This window comes from Lipophrys pholis, assembly GCF_963383615.2.
Source record: "Lipophrys pholis genome assembly, chromosome: 4".
NCBI classification, from domain to species: Eukaryota; Metazoa; Chordata; class Actinopteri; order Blenniiformes; family Blenniidae; genus Lipophrys; species Lipophrys pholis.
Window position 1 is genome coordinate 21,421,626 of NC_137637.1, and position 20,050 is coordinate 21,441,675.

At 40.8% G+C, this 20,050-nt stretch overlaps 2 protein-coding genes across 2 annotated transcripts; both read left to right on the plus strand.

Moving 5' to 3' along the window:
• Positions 1-1,518: 1,518 nt before the first annotated feature.
• ankrd33ab (ankyrin repeat domain 33Ab) lies at positions 1,519-7,140 on the plus strand. Its single transcript, XM_080462060.1, has 5 exons — positions 1,519-1,782; positions 2,666-2,975; positions 3,076-3,205; positions 3,484-3,624; positions 5,591-7,140. Exons 2-5 carry the CDS (start codon positions 2,709-2,711, stop codon positions 6,430-6,432), a joined length of 1,380 nt encoding a protein of 459 aa, XP_080318186.1. The 5' UTR covers positions 1,519-1,782; positions 2,666-2,708; the 3' UTR covers positions 6,433-7,140.
• Positions 7,141-8,755: 1,615 nt separating this feature from the next.
• LOC308108634 (activin receptor type-1B-like) lies at positions 8,756-19,607 on the plus strand. Its single transcript, XM_080461754.1, has 9 exons — positions 8,756-8,937; positions 13,392-13,637; positions 14,643-14,909; positions 15,011-15,241; positions 15,373-15,540; positions 17,195-17,351; positions 17,447-17,571; positions 17,684-17,814; positions 18,436-19,607. The coding sequence occupies exons 1-9, from the start codon at positions 8,871-8,873 to the stop codon at positions 18,559-18,561; spliced, it is 1,518 nt and encodes a 505-aa protein (XP_080317880.1). The 5' UTR covers positions 8,756-8,870; the 3' UTR covers positions 18,562-19,607.
• Positions 19,608-20,050: the final 443 nt, after the last annotated feature.

The following is a 20,050-nucleotide window of genomic DNA, read 5'->3' on the forward strand; positions in this document are numbered from 1 at the left end:
AAATCTGCTTTGCCTTAATAAAAAATTATTAAATCAAAGCACTGAAAAGGGTATCTGTGGTCATCTTCCTTCATGATTAATCCCCAATCTCTTCCTGTCAATGTGTCTAAATCTGATTAAACGATCCCAAGTAACTCACAATGGTGTGCATCACACTGCATAGCACAGCAGCAGATGTCATTAGTGTGTAATTGTTTGAGTGACTCTGTGCAAACGGGTGAATGTGACTGATCATGTAAAATATCACTGAAGTTGGAAAATGTGCTATATAAGTAAAAATCCATTTATCATTACTACTACGACGAAATAAGAAAATCCCATCACTTAGTCTCACTTAAGCTGTGAAGTTTTGGTTTTGTTGCCTTTGTAACTTCTTTGCTCCTGGAATGCATCCCATCTGTTCAGAGCACCATGGTCACGTCTGATGGGATTTGATCTTCTGTGTGTAAGTCTTCAAAATTAATTAGATTCCCCTGGCTTAAGAAGCTTACGGTTAACATTTCATACACTTAAAAGTGGATTAGGGACTTATTCGTGGAAATAACTACAGTATGCTAAATGCGTTTATTATTTATATTTTATTGCATATTTATTCATAGCAGATGTTTTGTATCTTCCATGTTTATGTGACTCAAGATAAATGTGTAGTTACTCAAGTGTGACTGTGACAATTAAAAAAAGAGTTGGTATCTAATTATTTTGCAGATCAGCACAATTCTGTCTTACAAAGCCTAGATCATTCAAATAGCAAATGTGGCAGGTTTGTTGTTGATGTGGACATGGAGGGTGAGTACTGGTGTTAGGTTGGGTTAATGGACACATTGATACATGTTTTAGTCCCGTCCTACAGTCTGCATACAGACTAGATCCTATCTGAGCTACGGATGGTGTGGTAGTTACAACATAGCATACGGTCAGCTTGTTGTGGTCGTGAGGCAGTCGTGAGACAGTAAGAGATTGCGTCAACAACCCAACCAACTACTATATAATATATAGATATACATAATTACTGTTATGGCAATTGTTTTTCTATATGTCTTAAGAGTCGATGAGCTATACATGCACTTAAAAGGCAAGCATACTACACACCTACAGTGACTTTATTAGACTCACTAGCAAAACTAAAAAAATCTCCTTTGACATGCTGAAGTTCCAGCACACTTTAATTGTGTATATGATTCTGTAACTAGATATTTTCTAGTCATGCCCAAAACATCCCTCCATCTATCCACCCGGCACAGGTCACCAGACCATATTCCTGTAGGACACTGAAAAACAAGGCCCTTTGAATCATGCGCCGTACACTGAACTTAGTTTCTCCAGTAGTGAATTAAGAGAGATGATTCAGATGCCTGCATCATGCACTCAGAATTGTGTGTTTAAATAATTCAATAAAGCTGAGGAATTGCCAAAGAAACGGTATTTAGCTTAGCCAGTTAAAAAAAAGCAGGTATAAGTAGTGGCGGGTGCACAGCACGGCTGCTGAAAGATGAAAATGGGCAGAGCGGTCAGTAATCCACTCCATAAAGCTGCTGTAAGTGGGATGAGCTAAGCATAGGAGATGAACACACAGTGTCTCTGCGAAGACTCCTCCTCTTAGTTTTATGTCATCACGCCAGTATGTGGGATGGAAATTGGTAAAGTACCTCTATTTACAGGCCCAGAGGAAACGGTGACAGCCGCTCTGAAACCACAGGCGAAGTGTTAGAGGAAATCAGAAGTAATTCAGAAGTTTGATTTGTGAAAATTACTCCCACTCCAGCTGACTATCTACTCCTTGTGGTAAGTGTAAATACTTTATGTTTGTGAGCTATTTTGCTTAAGTTCATATGCGATATACTGATGGAACTAGGATAATGGATGCTGTTGTTGTACCTCTCAATGTCCATTCCTGATTTTGGTATTGCTATTGCTTTGGGTGCACTTTGGTCTGTGATTCAACATGAATAAAATAAAATAAACATGTTTGTAAAGATAAAGATTCAATGTTTTTGTTAAGCTGTTGTACAGGGTCACAAATGTGCCAGGAAAATAACTGCCAGTGAATTTGCTGCGGTCAAAACTATTCAAAAATAAGAATTCTGTGGTTTTGATTACGTGTAAGGAGCAATTCTGCAAGATAGTTTGGAGAACAACAAAAACGGCAATTATTATTCCAGTGTTGACAGTGACTTTAGGAAACAGTCAAAGAGCAAAAACATAAGTTAAGTCAAGCCCCATGTGACTAAAGCATATGCGAGAGGAGGGGTTGGAGGGGAGTTGTTCCTCATTTAGGCTGACTGTATGTTCAGCAGGGCATTTAGATGCTGATCCAGTTACTCAACAGAAAAGAAACACTGAGCTCATAACACCACACCTCCATGACTGCACACTCATAATCCCTGTTACACTCTGTCAATCTGTCAACAAGCAAACTTTTGATTTTTCTCTGAGGCAGATCTGAGGCCTGACATGCACCATGTTGAGATTCACCAGCAGCTTAATGCCGAGAATGAAGAGCCAATTTCTAGTCAGCATTTTATATATAATTATTTCGCTTTCCAGGGGAATAAAAAATATTTTCTGAGTTTCTGTCTCCAGAGAGTACACCTGATTGCACCTTTGTTGCTATAGAGAACATCCAGGAGCTTCTGCCAAACAGTTTCTATTTTCTATATCCTTACAGATGTAACCAATACAAATCCGTACCAGTTCACCTGCTCGGTTGCATGATGGCCACTGCGGTGGAGGACCCCCATCTGGGCTCAGGCCCTGATGACGACGGCGAAACGTCCGCATCGGAGAGCGGGTCTGACTCAGACAGCATCCTCTCCGACGACTCAGTGCTTCCAGACTATACACTGCCGATGACAAACGGAAGTGCGACTTCAACGCTGTACCATGCGTGTGCCCGTAATGAACCTGCCTTTCTGAGGAAGGTTCTGGAGAGAGGGGTCACAAAAGAAGAGGCGATGGAGTTGGACATCAACAGCTGGGTGAGGGTCTCTGTCATAAGAGAAATAACTCATAAAATGTAAACAGAAGGTTTTAGTCTATGTGAACAATGAGACTGACCCTTATTGTTGACTCCAACAGAACGGCTTGATGGTGGCCTGCTGCAAAGGCTTCGTGGACATTGTATATGCGCTTCAAGGCTGTCCCTTCATAGACATAAATCACCAGGACAATGAAGGCAATACTGCACTGATGATTGCGTCCCAAGCAGGTGAGTCGCCTCTGCAGAGCGGAAAGAGCACAAACATTTTACGACACCCGCACTTATACTGAAAAGATTAAAAGAAAGCCGACAACAAAACCCAATAGGAATCAGTTTGAGAACTTGGGCAACGCTTCAAACGAACTCAATATTAGTAAATGTGATATTCTTTAAGCTTATGTGTAAATAAAGTTGCGACATGTAAACAACTAACCTTTCCCAGATGAATGAGGATGTTTGGGCACAGTCCTGGTCTGATGGGGATCTCTCCTGTGTTTCCATTGCAGGACATGTCAGCACGGTGATGCATCTTCTCAACTACTTTCCCGGCCTAAACACAGAAATAAAGGATTGTCGAGGTTTCACAGCACTCATCAAAGCCGCCATGACCGGCCGCAATGATGTTGTGGCAGCCCTCGTTATGGCTGGTATGTAAGATGATTGTAGGTTAATATATAATTCTCTCTACCTTGTAGACGGTAACGTTGCCAAAAGCGTCAATACAATTTTCAAATGATAGGCTACATGATTATATCTTCCGCTGAACAACGTCTGTATTAAATCAAAAGCAGTGCCATTATTAACAACAGGGTAAATCTATGATCAGATTTTCAGCTTTGGACATTGAATAGGTTTAATGTCTCTCCCAGCAACTGCGTCTTATGGCCATTTAATTCTGCAAAACATAAACTAAACTAATGTCATTGGCAGTGAAATGAAGAGCAGAAATTAGGTGTCGTCTATACACATATAAAGAAACTGAAAACCAATGTTTGTTTGTTTTTTTATTTAAGATTGGTACTATTTTTTTTAGGTGTATAAAGGAGCATTAAGTTGTTGTTTTGCCACACTTAAAAACTCTGAAATCATTTCACACGCCTTTTAATTTTTGACAACCCAGTGCTATGGTATTATTAGACTTGTTTTCAAACCCTGACGTTAGCTCATTAAGTTGAACTCGTACAGCTCTAAATGAGTAGGTACAGCAGTGGTGGTGAGAATAGCTGACCCCGCGGTTTACCTGTCCATATTTGAAGCCGGAGAGCGAACGTGGCAGTGACGCCAGACCGGTTTAAAGGATCATTCTGAGGACATTACCACATCTTAGCAGCCCACCCTCTAGTAATCTGTGATTTAAGTCTTGCTGGGTGGTTGTAGATTAGCTGCGGTCCTATCTGTGGACTGCACGTTTACTAAAATCTTCACAAGTCAAAACGTGTTGTTTAATGCAACAGATTCCAAAATATGTTACCTCATGTTGAGATCTATTTGCAGCCATTTCAATAAATGAAAGAAAACACCAAACAGCTTAACAGGTCGGAACCGGGAAACTACAGGTACCATGTTGATAATATCATGAATGACGTTTGAACTGCAGAGAACTGCTTTGTCTGAAGGTTACTAATGCGGAGCTTGGCTCTTTGTTATACCGTCCTGGCATACAGGAACACTGTACCGAGTCGTGATGAATGAGACTAGACAAGTGTGGGTTTCTTCATCTTAGAAGGCTTCTCTGTATTTTGTTCAGGTCCACAGTGGAGTCTTCCTATGGCAGTACTTGTGACATTTTATAATAGAAACTAGAAGATAGTATTTCAGCAATAAAACGGTCTCTGTGCTATTTCTCTGTTGCAGGCATATTGTTTACATGTATGCTAATTAGGGATGGGGACGATCCGATCCAGTCTTGGGTATCGAGTTCCGATACCAACGTAATTCACGGATCGGAAATTTCCAATCCAACCTGTGGAGATTTCCGATCCATGAGCCACGTCTGTGCTTGACCGTTTGCTGAAATAATAACAATAATAATAATAATAAAAATAATAATAATAATAATGCATAGGTTTTGGTTTCACTCAAAGGCGCTTTATATTGCATTTTTCATTCACGTACTCGATGGTGGTAAGCTATGCATGTAGCCACAGCTGCCCTGGGGCAGACTGACGGAAGCAAGGCTGCCAATCTGTGCCATCGGCCCCTCTGACCACCACCAACCACTCACTCTCACACTGAAATGACTCCACAAGGGATTCCCTGCCGGCTGCTCTGCTCGCTGGCTGCAAAATGTGGAATGGATTTCCTGATTCATTACACTGCATCTCATTGAGATAATAAGGATAGTATCGGGATAGTATCAGTATCGGTACCGGCAGATATCCAAATTCGGGTATCGGGATCGGATTGGAATTGTGGATCGGTGCATCCCTAATGCTAATGCAGTGTTTACTTATTGAAAAAAAAAAAATCTGAATATATTCAAATGGCACCTTTGATACCAGAAAAGGGATGTCCAACAAAAAAACAAAAAGGCAAAAACAAAAACGTTAATTCATGACTTATTTCTAAATCTGAGCTAATCACACTTCTCCTTTGTGCTTTTTTCCTTTCCAGGAGCTGATATACATGCAGTAGACTCTACAAAAGGAAAATGTGCTCGGGACTGGGCACTCAAAACAGGCAGATATGAGACCTTGGCCCGTCTCCGCCGCCTGAATATGCGTCCAAAAGCTGAGCAGTTCTGTGAGAGTTACGTCCCTGAATGGCCAGAACTCAAAGACCGAGTAGAAAAGGCCTCAGCAGAGAAAACCTCCAGCGAAAAAATTACACAGCGGCTCAAAAACACCTTTGGATTCAGACTACCTCGTGACCCCCAGGACAACGGGGTCTTGGATCACATGGTGCGCATCACCACCAGTGTCCACAGCCCTCTGGTTTCAACTGGATGCCGCCCACTGTGCCCTACGAGCCCCCCAGAGGTGGGGAAAAGGCGCCTGGCTGTGCCAGAGCTGGTGAAGAAACACTCAGACAAGCACCTAGAAGGAGGCTCAGTGTGCCACAGTAACGGCTCAGTGTCAAAAATCATCCCCTCAATCCACTCTGCCGAGTCCATCACCGCCACATGCTGCATTGAAACCGAGCGGCGAGGCAGCATCCTCTCACTGGCCTCCACTAAAGTTGCTTCAACTTTCATTTCCCGCAGTATGGCGAGGAGGAACAGTGTGTTCCCCTCCGGCTGCATCCCCCAGATCAATATCAGCAGGCCTTCAGAAGCAACGCCAAAGAAAGAGAAGAAGAAGAAGAAAAAGAAGAATGGCTTGCTGGAGCCACCCTTATGGAAGTATAAGGAAATCCGGGAGGAGAAGAAGAAGGAGAAGAAGAAGAATGAAAAGGAGAAGGAGAAGAAGGAGAAAAAGGAGAAAAAGAAGGAAAAAGAAAGCAAGTCCAAAAAATAGGGCATTTGGCAGGATAACATTTCTTTGGAGAAAAATATGCCTCCTGAAATTGTTTAACTCAGGGATTGAAATGTTAAAACCAAATATAAACAAAAATATCCAGCAAATACTGAGTGTATAATCCAAGAAGAATGACAAAGGACACAGAACAAGAACTGCACAGACTCTACGGGAGAGTTTTGAAGCTTTTCCGTCTCTAATATCAGAAGATTAATGAGAATAATACAAATAGAATAGAAAAGACATTTATTTTTCTATACGTTAAATTAAAAAATGTAGTGTTGAAAAAAAGACAGAGAAGTTTACTTATGTTGCACCCATGTTTATTTATTTTTTTAGTTCACTATTACAGAAGCAGGAGAGTTCACGGTATCTACCTCATCACTCACACGAACCACCAACAAGCAGCGGCAAACTAAAAGAAAAGAAGACCAGCACATCTATTCACAACGCAACATGGACATGTGGAAACACAACTATCATGACTTTATAACCATGTAACACTGTTTCATGTGCTGAAAACCATTGTAAATACTGTACAGCGTATAAAGAAACCAGCGTCAAAAGTGAAGATCTGCTTGATCTACGGTTATATTTTTCTGATTTTGCCAATCACATGTTCACATGGTCCCGTTTTTATTGCCTCTATGAATGGATTGATGCAGTTTGCTGCAGATTAGAAATAAATAAAGAACTGTTCAAACTTGGTAAAAGACTTGTTGTTGCTTAAAATTGGTTCAATTAGTTTGGGTTTGTTTTTTTTCTTTTAAAGGAAACAACTTCAGCATTATTAGCGCAGTACTGAGTCAAAGTGTTTCTTTTTTCAGACTCCGGCATGTGACCTTCTCAGTAGCAAGCCGTTCACTATCACACTTCTTGCTGCACACAGAAACATAAAAACAAACATCTAACTGATTATTGTGTCAGCTGAAAGCAATCCAGGGCACTCACATTTGTCATGTGGCCAACAACACTCCTCATCATAAATGGTATACTTCCTTCTAACACTATAGTGGGATTACAATGCCAGCTCTTTGAAAGTGGCCAAAAAGCTTCACTTAATCGACTGGACTCCAACGTGGCACACCCAGAGACCAAATGCCTCCAAATTTCACGAAATAAATTCAAAATGATACAGGATGACAGAGGTTATCATGAAGAGACATAAAACTACTACAACAATAGGGAAATCATCTCTGGTCAATGTTCTTTAAAACAGAAGCCGTCACAAATAAAGACACATAAAGACCACATCACAACACACAGCTCTTCAGTGAACAACCACAAAGAGAATAATCGCAGAGACACAAACTGCTACACGGAAATAAAATCACCGCAGACATGAAGCAAACACCATGGAGGCACCATGAGACCACACCCTAAATGTCATCAAATAATCACAACTTCAACTTCAAGGAAACAAACAATGGCAACAAAGAAGTGCAAAACTACTGCAGTTATAGAAAACTACCTCAAATGAACACTGGCTAATGGGAAATAGACCCCCCCCCGCCGCCCAAAAACCCCCCCAAAAAAACCAACACACAGAACTACCATAAACTGTCAAACAATTGACAAATAGTAATTAAAATGGTCAACTTTGTGAGTTTGTAAAGGCAAAGAAGTAACATGTTCTACCAAAGTCAAAGACCGGACCTGAATCCAGTTGAGCCTCATATTTCACATGTTGTGGACAAACTGAAATAGAAATGTTTTGAGATAAAGCCCGGAACAGCAGATAGCGACAGTAAAAGTCTGGCAGAGAAATAGGAGGACTAAACAAAGCATCTGATGAGGTGGTTCCAAACTTCAATGTGTCAAATTGACCACAATGAATCTGCAACCAAATATAGAAAGTTTGATTTATCTTTATATTGCTTTGTCCAAACAGGTGACATGGATGGATGGATGGAGGGATGGAGGGATGGATGGTTTCCTCACACATGCATTTGTCTAATGGGTGATTCTAAAATTGCCTGAGTGTGGATGAGTGTATCTCTTTTCTCCTAAAAAGGTGAGGGACAAACAACCAGTTCACCTGATTTGTGCTCAATTCCCTCAAATTAAAGTTGAAAGTCTACACTTAAAGCTCATCTTGGGTTTTTTTTACTTGCCAGATGCATTATACTGGTTGCCCGGTACTTACATAAGGATACCCTGCTGCCTCCACTGACAATAATTAGTTTAAAGACAGACAGACAGTCTCTCCAGTGTGTGTGTGTGTGTGTGTGTGTGTGTGTGTGTGTGTGTGTGTGTGTGTGTGTGTGTGTGTGTGTGTGTGTGTCTGCTGCCTGCTGCCTGCTGGTGGAGCATGTTCCCGGACTCCTCCGCCTGTGAGCTCACTGTCTGCGGGGTGAGCTGCGTCCTCATCGCGCCTCGACTCGTCCACGGAGGACCAGACACGATGAGCGACGGCGGCGGCGGCGGACGCGTCCACCATGTCTGACCTGCGGATAAGTGTGGCCGTGCTGGCGGTCCAGACGGTCCTGTACACAGGCTGCGAGGGTGAGTAAACTTCCCCATGTATGTTCCCCACAGGTCGGCTGTCACCATCCGGCTAGCTGCAAGCTAACAGAGGGAACCAGGTCACCGCAGCAGTAATTACACACGTGTCCGCTAAAGTGTACGAAACACATCGTCTGGTTGTTGTCGAGAGGCAGTGAAACGGGTGTTTGCATTGTGTGGATCAGACACGGACCTCTGTAAACACAGAGGCTGTCTGAGCTGCTTCCCCTCCGGAGCTGACAGCATTTTTTTGTGGCTATTATTTACACCTTTTACCCCCCGGGTGTGTTGTGACTGTGTTTATTTTCCTGCAGTCTTTGAATGCATCACGGGGATTTTCTAGTAACCTCGTATAAACAAAATCCCACCGAAATCGCAGAATTTTGAGGGGAAAAAATCCGACTTGAATCTCAGAATCATGAGGGAAAATCTGATTAGTATCTCAGAACTATGAGGAAAAAAAAGTATTTCAATGTCAGAATTACTTTGGGGGGAAAATCTGGTTTTAATTTCATAATTTTGAAGGGGAAAACAATCTTACTATAATCTCAGCATTATTAGAGGGGTAATCTGACTTTAATATCAGATTCATTTTGAAAAAAAATCTGACTTTAATTTCAGAATCAAGAGGACAAAAACTGATTTTGATCCGTGGAAAAAAAATCTGAATTCTGCAGAATTCAGGATTTATGCAAACACAATAAAAAAGTACTGCTTTAAAAATATGCTCTAGTGAAAGTACTCTTCTAGAAAACTACCCACAGTATCAGTTACCTTCTTGCACTCTCACTTTTATTTAGTTCATATGTTAAAAAAAAATATCTATGACCAAGGAACATTGTTCATAGATACAACTTGTTATTTTAACATAGATTTAAGACAGGGATTTTTCAGCTGTTAAAATTGTAAACCTTTTTAAATTAAATCAAATTATATACATACTCAGTCGTGACTTATTATTTAAAAAGTAGCAAATTAGATACATGTTATTATTAAATGTCTTTTAACGTGTTCATTATGTACAGTGACCTTGGGTGTCTTGAAAGGCACTCATCAATAATATGTATGTATTATTATTATTTCTACTATTATTACTGTTGTTGTTGTTCATGGTGTACAATTACATATTTGAAAAAAATAATCATAAAATCTAAAAATACATTATTTAATTAGAGCACTGCAAGTATTTGTACTTTGTTACTTCCACCCCAGTTGTAACTCCCCTCAGGAATTTTGATTTGTTTTCATGCATTAAATAACATTTAATGTCACTAATAGCAACAATAGTCCAAATAAGATTTATGTTTATTCATTCCTTGTTCATTAGTAATAGCAATAAAAATCCTAATAATTGAATAAATGACTTCCCTCATGGAGCTTAAAACAAATTACGTCGCCTCCAAACCCCCCATACTCTTATGCTGTATGTAAGAGCAATGTTTTTCAGAGAATATTCCCAGTTTGAGTTTCGGTTGGGTTTTCTGTGTGGGGTTTGTCCTGTGTGTATTTGTTTTTTTTTTTCAGAGGATGCCTGCCTCCTCCCACAGTCCAAAACACGTGTAGGAAGTCAAGCGGTCACTCTGAAATTGCCCATTCCCATGAATGTCAGCATGTGTGACTGCCGGCCTTTTTGTGTGGGTTGTCTCAACTGGTGACAGCTGAGATCAGCCCCACGCAACCAAGAAGTGGACAAAGTAGTTTAGAAGTTGGATGAATGGATAGAAGGTGGTACTGTTAATGGCTGTTGGGATCCACAGCCAATAGAAATTAGAACTCTTCTGATGCTAGTTGGACGTTTTCAGTTTCAAATACAACCATGAAGTGGATGAAGCAGTACAGGAGACGGATGGATGTTCCATCTTTATAAACAGACTTTAACCCTGTATAATAATGCTTTTATATATATATATATATATATATATATATATATATATATATTTCTTGTTTTGTTATTTTCTAGTGAATTAGTTTTAATTGCATGACAGGGAAATACATTTTATCGGGCTAAATGAGCATCTCTATCTTAAATCTAAAATTGTATATTTCTTCATTAGCCCATTTGTATGTTGGTATTGCCTATAGTAAATAAATCAAAGACATACTGATGCTTGGGGTGTCTGCATAAACTACACCCATGGGATTTATCAGGGGCTTTGAGAACCAGCAGTCACCACATGTCAAGTTGATAAATCACATGACATACGTCCTTAATCAGTCACTCTTTATTCAGAGTATTGATTACTATAGATCAACGTTAGGTCTTTAAACATAGTCTGTAACTGTCACAACACCTATAAATATGGTTATACGTTTAAAGCTTCTACTTGTAACTTCTCTTTGTGTACCTTACACATAATAAACTTCAAAGTTCAAAAAATGTGTTTCAATAAAATAGTCAGTAGTTTTACCCTCCATCTGTTGCCATTTATTTTGGTTTCTTCTCAGAAATTACGAGCAAAAGAATCAGGGCGATCCCCCATTCTTAGTCTCCTTAGCTGAAGACGGTCCCACATTTCCAAAACTACTGATATGGATCACTAAGGCGTTTTATGGGCTGGAGCAAGGTCTCTCAATTCGGCTGAATATAATATATCGATGCTCAAGCCGCTGAATTCATGATGTGATATAAACTAGAGCCTTACTGACTTGTTCTTGAAATGTATTTGTTTTCAAAGTAAGGAAGCATGCTTTGTACCGCAAAGGAAGAGAAGCGGTCAGTATCTTGAACATTCATTCCAACTATGATAAGTCTTTCTCCCTTTGTGGTTGGAAACAATCAACCCGATGTGGATTATTGTTGTGACATTTATAGCTGTGGAAAGTCTGTAATGTCATTCTCGGTTCACATTTAGTCAGCATTCATCTTCCTTTTTTTCTTTTCTCTGTGGCTGTTTTGTTTCTCGTTTCCGACCACTAGTATTTGCCAAGGAGGTGCAGGCATGATGTGAGTCAGTGCCCCAAAAGATGTTGTAACCCATTAACTCTGTATTTCCTCTTCCTCCGCTACATGTCCGAGGTTTTTCTGACAAACGCATCCAGCACACGGGCTCAAGGAAAGTCATTTTCCACTCGTGGCTTCTGCTGAATTATTGGGATGCTACACCACATCTTTGTCTTAATAACATTGTACTCAGTTTCACACAGGAAGTCTCCTTGTCTCTTGTCGGTCATTTAATCTCTACTCCAACATGGCTCTCACATAAATTCTCCCTTCATCGTCCTGAAGCTGCTGAACACGCCCAGCTGCACCCCTGACACTTCCTCTACTTCCTGGCCTTCACACTGCCATCCTGTGTCTGTCCGTGTTCATGTCTGCCTCTTGTTTGTCACTGCAAATCACTGTTCATCTGAAAAACCTGGATTTATTTCACAAATTTACAAAAAGATGTAAGTGATTCAGAAGACTGAAAGAATACATCAGGTGTATTCTTAAAAAACACAAAGCATGCGGTTGTACTGAACATCAGCATGGATTTGCCTACGGATGATGTTGATTATAACAGCACTCCTTATGTGATATTACTTCACACCTACACGTCTATTTGTTCATTTTTCAGGGACCGTGTACAGAAAATATTCATCTTAAAGAAAAGATGCTTTGTACCAGATTTAGCCGTGGCTAGTTTCCATCTGCAGGCACACAACATTATGATACATATTACAAATATAACCGACAATAAAAAATGGTAACAGTAGCAGTAACCATTAAAATGTATCACCTGGTTTCATAAAATGTATAGAAAATACAAAAAAATGATCTTGTGCAATACATTATACAAACAACGCGACAAGCATGAACACAACATTACAATACACATCATAAATATAACCTACAGTAAAATTAGTAACATTACCATTAGTAACAACTATTAAAATTCATCACCTGGATTCCTAAAATGTATACAGAATACTAAAATACATTAAACAACAACGCAACGGACAATTTGAATAGACTAATGCTGACACAGCTGGTTTTCCTTAATGTGCTTTTTCATGTTTGGAGAAAAGGTGTTCCAGTCTGCAGACAACTTCAGACTGTCTGGAAGCTGATTGCAGAGCTTGATAGCTTCATATACTTACTTTATCTCTGGCTTTGCCATCAAAACAGTATTTAGCAATAGAGTTTGTGTAGACTCAAAATCGATTTTTGATAGTGTGAGTGTAGCAGACACATCTGATGAGCTGTGTGCAGAGTGTAAATGATCAGGGATCGGCTGCGAGTATCAATACTGCCCTTTTCAAACAACCACAAACAACTTCCTGATCGTCCCAGTGTACAGTTTTAACATTTCCATTCTGGTATCCAACATACCAGAATGTTTTTTACGGCATTTTAACCCTTGTGGCGTTTTATCTTATTTTGTAAATGTTTTTCTGATAATATGTCCCAATTGAGTTAGGTCCCAATCAGCAATCTGACATTGCTTTGTCCCTCTGATCCTTTGTCTCTGCAGCTCTGTGGTGTAACTGCACCACTGCCAAGTGCCAGAAGACGGGCTCCCAATGTGAGACAGATGGGGCCTGCATGGCTTCCACCTTCCTCAACGAAGGCCAAGAGCAGCGCGTTCGAAGCTGCATCTCCCGCGACAGTCTGGAGCCCCCTGGTCAACCTTTTTTCTGTCTCAGCGCGAAGGGATTCCTCAACACCCACTGCTGCTACACTGACTACTGCAACAGCATTGACCTTAAAACACCCTCTGGTGAGAACTCTGATGCATCACACTGCAGAGGGCTCAGTTATACTTTGTCGAGTAAAAATCAAGTGTCTTTTATTACAGCGATATATACACAGATGTTAATGTTCGATATGGACCAGGGATATTGTGTGAAAAAAATGATTTATTTTGCATACAAATCAAATTCGCCATGACTGAGCCAATCCTGCCCAGCAGGCACTGCTACAGATCTGAAGAGGGGGTTTTCATCTAATGTCCTACAATTTGAGCAAATGGCTCTGTTTGGACCCAGTGATGATATTAAAAACCAGCCAGTGTCTGTTCAAAGTATTTTGGAGTCTTTCTGTGACTCATGGTTCCTGAGAAGACGAGCGTTTCCTGTGGTGTTTTTCTTTGGCTCTTAGGAGGCCAACGTAGATTCATTGTGACAGGAAACTGAGGGTAATAACTTGGAAAACAAGCACAAGTTAATTTGTTTCGCAAAAAGGTCCTCAGAGTATTAATACAAATAAACAAAGTGATTTTTATCTATGCTGGTTTATAGTGCGTGGATATCCTCATCTCAAATTGGGCAACAGTGTATGTTAAAATGAGAATGAAAGAAAATGAAGTTGTATTTGTATACCCTGCATGTTTGGTGATTTTGAACTAATCACCAAACAACTTTGTTTGTTAAGCTTTCATGTAGAAATGAAGAGTGAAGTCACAAACTTTACAAAAAGTCTGCAGAATAACACGAACAGTCAGGAGAAAATAAGCAGACCTCTTAAAGTATTAGTATGCTGTTACTGTAATATAACACCTCCTGTAACTGTTTCTCACAGTGAAAGCCTCTCAGTGTAGAGAGCTGAGCATTTCTTTGAGACCTCATTGGAATTAATCAATGTAGGTTAAGGCAGGAGTCAAACGTTGACTCAATTTTCTCATCAGCTGCTAATCCAGAGCTTTTTACAGTCATCCCCTCAAGGACCAAAGTCAGTTCACATCAGGTAACTCAGTCAGTCAAATTGTGTGTTTCTTTCTTTCCAGTGACAGCTGCACCTGAAATGCGGGGAGGGTACGGCCCCGGTGGGACATGGGGACTGGTGGAACTCGTCGCTGTGATCGCTGGGCCGTTGTTCCTGCTGTGTCTGCTGCTGCTGGCGGGAATGTTCCTGTATCATTATCACCAGAGAGCCTACAACCGCAGACAAAGGCTGGAGGTGGAGGATCCCTCCTGTGACAACCTCTACCTGGCCAAAGACCGGAGCCTGCAGGATCTCATCTATAATCTGTCCACGTCAGGATCTGGCTCTGGTCAGTGCTCCACCTCATGTTGTACATCATCAGTTTGTTCTATTTATCTTTGATCAATCAAATAAATGTTTAATTTATTATGTTCTCTACTACCTGGGAAGGTCTGCCATTGTTTGTCCAGCGGACTGTGGCCAGAACAATCGTTCTGCAGGAGATCATTGGAAAGGGCCGATTCGGAGAGGTGTGGAGAGGACGCTGGAGAGGTGGAGACGTGGCGGTGAAGATCTTCTCGTCCAGAGAGGAGCGCTCCTGGTTTCGTGAGGCTGAAATCTATCAGACCATCATGCTCCGTCATGAAAATATCCTGGGCTTCATCGCCGCTGACAATAAAGGTGCAACTCGGTCATTTGGTCCTTTTTCTTCAATCATTCCATCATTGAATTAGTTTTTAATTAAAAAGTTAGAAAGCTGAATTTAAACTTGCCTTTTATTATGTGTCTTTATTTGTGTGTCTCCTGTTCAGACAATGGCACGTGGACTCAGCTGTGGTTGGTGTCGGACTACCATGAGCATGGCTCTCTGTTTGACTACCTGAACCGACACTCTGTCACCACGGAGGGAATGATCAAGCTGGCTATGTCAGCTGCTAACGGCCTCGCTCATCTGCACATGGAGATTCTTGGGACACAAGGTAGGGTTTGAATAACCATTACAATCTCCGTCCTAAATGGAAAAGGCTGGATATATGCTGAACAGGTCCAAGGAAAAAAAAACCCAACAACTTACAATTGGGTTTCCATCAGTTAAAACATTGTGTTTATGCTCATCTTGTGCAGCCCACCCCTTCTGATGCCACAACGGCCCTTACATGGACTCCTGTCGACCTCTGCATGTGTGCTCTGGTAGCTGGCACCAAAATGTCAGCAACAGATCATTTATGCCTGGAAGTTGACAGGTGGGAGCTCAATGGGATGCATCAATGAGCCTTGGCCGTCTAAGACCATATAGCCAGTTCACTGTTTTTCTTTCCGTGGACTAATTGTGTTAGAAACTGACCACTGAAGACGGGAAGCATCACAGGGAAGAGCTGCATGTTTGAGATGCCGTCTCGCAAATCCTTAACGCTTGCTCATTTTTTGTTTTCTGACACATGAGGACAAACAAAATGTTGACTTGTTCCCTCTAACAGGAGTAGTGGATGTCGTGTTATCAGTGCTATCGAAAACTCCTGTGATTTTATTCATCACTTTTTGATTACTTTGGAAGGCAAGAATTGAATTCTCTCTTTATCAAAGCACAGCTAATACACGGTATCGTGTAAATATTTTAGGCAACTAAAATTCCTTTCAAAACTAATACCACGAACAAACAGCCCGTGCCATCTGTTGCCGGACTCCTTGTTCTTCTTGTTGCTAGACACTTCTTTATAACTCGAGCTGTGAGTTTGGGGCCGTTGTCATGCTGCAGAATAAATTTAGGACTGGTCAGACGCCTCCATGATGGAGAAAATTCAACATTTTTTTTAATTATATCACTTGTATGCTTGTAGTCCACTCTGAGTAGTAGTTATTAGACTTGGTCTCAGCAGTCTCAGTAATGGCTCCTCAAAGTTCAGGCAAGTTGAGGTTTATTTCTTTCTCCTTCGAGCATATGCAATTTCTTTGACTTTCTATTTAACATAAAATGAAGCTTTAAGGTACTTTATCTGGGAATTTTCACTGATTTTGTGAAATCTGAATTTGTAGCAGTTGTGGGATTTGTTTTGTTTTGCATTCTGAAAACAACCATAATGATTGATCAAATGTTTTTGTCAACAATATATTTACACTATTAGTGACATCAGTTCCTCCTTTAAGACTCTTTCTCTTCCCCTCACACAGGTTGACGACTGAGCCTTTTGGTTTCTTGCCCTGCTATAACTGTATAGACTTACACAAAATATGTTGGATACAAATGTGCCTTCTAAACTGTTATCATATGTTACCCGACAATAACCAAGGTGGGCCGTCTAAATAATATTTAACAGCAGTTCCACAGTAAACTAATAGAAGATAACTAATTATTATATCAACTATTATTAAAGTTTTTTTTAAATTCTTGTTCATTAATAATGAGCAGCAATACATATTATTTATTTATTTATTATTGTATTCAGTGGTATTTTGTGAACACTCAAATAAATTCTTGCCTTTGGAAGCATAGAATTGAATTGTCTTTGAAAACAAGGGGGGGAGCTGAGAGATTAATCAAGAAACCAAACTGCTGTTCAATTAACAGACTTGTATGGTCTTATTGTCTGGATACAGAATGTGCCAGTGACCTTTTGTTCATTTCTGTCTTTGTAGGAAAGCCAGGCATTGCCCACAGAGACCTGAAGTCCAAGAACATCCTCGTGAAGAAGAACTGCACCTGTGCCATTGCTGACCTGGGCCTGGCTGTCCGTCATGACTCTGCCACAGACACAATCGACATTGCCCCGAATCAAAGAGTCGGCACCAAGAGGTTCTTTCTCAACTTACATTCATACCTGCGTACTTGATGATGTGCATCCTTCAAGTCTGGACCTAATCACAAACCTGTTTTGTTGTATCTCTCAGGTACATGGCTCCTGAAGTTCTGGATGAGACTATCAACATGAGACACTTTGAATCATTCAAATGTGTTGACATCTATGCTTTGGGCCTGGTCTACTGGGAGATCGCACGCCGCTGCAACAGTGGAGGTTCAACTTGTTTTTGTTTTCAGTCTGGATACCCAAACTGTGTTTGTTTTGTTTTTTTCGCTCCCAAACCAACAGTATCTGATCTCACCTCGACACTGTGCTGCATTATCAGGTGTCCACGAAGAGTACCAGCTGCCTTACTATGACCTGGTTCCTTGTGACCCGTCCATCGAAGAGATGAGAAAAGTGGTGTGTGATCAAAAGCTACGACCCAATGTCCCAAACTGGTGGCAGAGCTACGAGGTATAAAAAAAGTTTGGTGTTCCTGTCTGTGTTCTTTCAGTGTTTCTGATTGAGCAGAAGCGTTTTTACGAGAGACACGTATATGAGTTATTGAGAAATTGACATAGTGAGAGAGATATACAGTGGTTTTTCTGTATGTATCATGTTGTTCAATCGATCCCAGCCAGAGATCCATGGACCTCTTGGGGGGGCACCATGGGTCACGGCTTCAGTTATTTCTAGAGCAAACCCAGCATGAAGCCACTGTATGTTAAGAAGTAGTGTGTGTCAGTATTTGGCTTCTCTGTGATATTTGGCAAATCAAAAGTATACGAAAGAATTAAAATAGGAACTGGTAATGTGTCCTCTACTAATTCAGGGGGATACCTGGTAACGTTTTTCTTGCCTTAGCACACTTGATTTGAACCACTACTTCATCACATAGTTCTGCCTGTTCGCTGGTCCCTTTAGGAGCCATTCATTTAAATCAGGTGCGCTGGATCAGCGAGACATTTCAATATGCAGAGCCACACAGGCCCAAGACGGGGAAAGACACTGAATAAAACAGCCAAAAAAAAAAAAGATCCCTTAACTGAACTCCACTGTAATTGATTACTTGTGTTGTCCCTCTGTTCTCCCCAGGCGTTGCGGGTCATGGGTAAAATCATGAGGGAGTGTTGGTATGCTAATGGCGCTGCCCGCTTGACCGCCCTGCGCATCAAAAAGACCCTCTCCCAGCTCGGAATTCAGGAAGACATTAAAATCTGAGCTTTGTCAATTGGCCGACCACTGAGAAGATACTGGATGTCTCCAGACCGTAGGACATGGACAGGAGATTGACGGCCCGCTGCACAGATTGCACAAAGTAAGAGAATGTCATGAAATGCGGTACTTTGTAAAATAACTCACAGATATTCCTGCCAGTTTGTAAACCACTTGTTTTCTGATGAACCCTACCTCGTTTACCCAGCCAAATAACTCAAACACGTCTGTCTGTCCAGTCCTCAGCTACTGCTGCCCTACCTGAACCTTTCCGACCCTCTATACTCCGTACTGGGTAGTAGGTTAAATCATTGACAAAGAAACATTTTAAAGATTTGTTCCTAATGTTTCTCTTACTTCTGCCTACGTTACATTTTAGTAAGCACACAGTACCCACTCTCCCTGGCTTTGTGAGAGAGCAATAACTAAATCTTTTACTCATTCGAGGGAAAGTCTATTTGAAATGTGTGTGGGGTTTTTTTTAGACTGTCACCGACATCTCTCTGTCACACCTGAAGCAGGGCCGCATCACAAACTGCTTGTTTCAAAGCTTGTAGCCGATCTGGTTCTGCTGCATCCGTGCAATTAGTCAAATGTCGAGGAACCTTTGAGCATGCACAATGCAGCTCATTTACTTGTAACAAGATGTCACTGAAGCCTTGGCAGACACAATTTAACTGGACCGTTTGTCAAAAAACTTTTCCCATGAGCTGTTCTGAACCTCAGGATTTATTTACAGTCGCCATCTAAAAAGCGTTTAGTCTCTTCAGGACATAAACGGATGACACATTTAGCAATTATGCAAGAGCAAGATGGTGCATTCCCTGCCTAACATCTGACACGAACAGGATACTGAATGTCTCTCACTTGTAAGGATGCATCTTCTTTCAGGATATTACATCATCAGATCCCGCTGAAGGGCTGTAACCACCTCAATGATCATTCCAAAAACTCGCAAGGACAGAGTCCTTCGCACAGAGAAAAAACTAATTAATACATAAGATTCATCTCCAGATTCCATAATCATTATTGCACATACAAGTTTGTCATTTTAAAAAAAAATATATATATATATATATACAGGCTAAAGATATAGCTAAAGACACTAACTGAAACAACATTAATCGGGTTCATTGAGTCAGTGGACAAAAAAACACGCGCATTGAGTACATAGACTCTAAAATTAGAATTCACACGGGTGAGCGGCGCTATAAACCTGTTTACTGTCCTCTTCTTACTCGTTGTATGAAGTATGGTAACATATATCAGTTCATATTTTCATAATCACACTTTAGAAAGTTTATAATAGAAATATATTTGATTGCTGTGTTTTTAGTGACCAAGTCATTAATTTCACTTTTGTGGAAGCCCACAATCACACATGCAAAGTAGCAGTAATTGTAAGGAATGTTTTTAAGTCAGATAGGCTCATCATGTGATCCCGCAAGTCACATGCAGCCCATTGGTTGCTCCTGACTGTCGTGCGAACACGGAA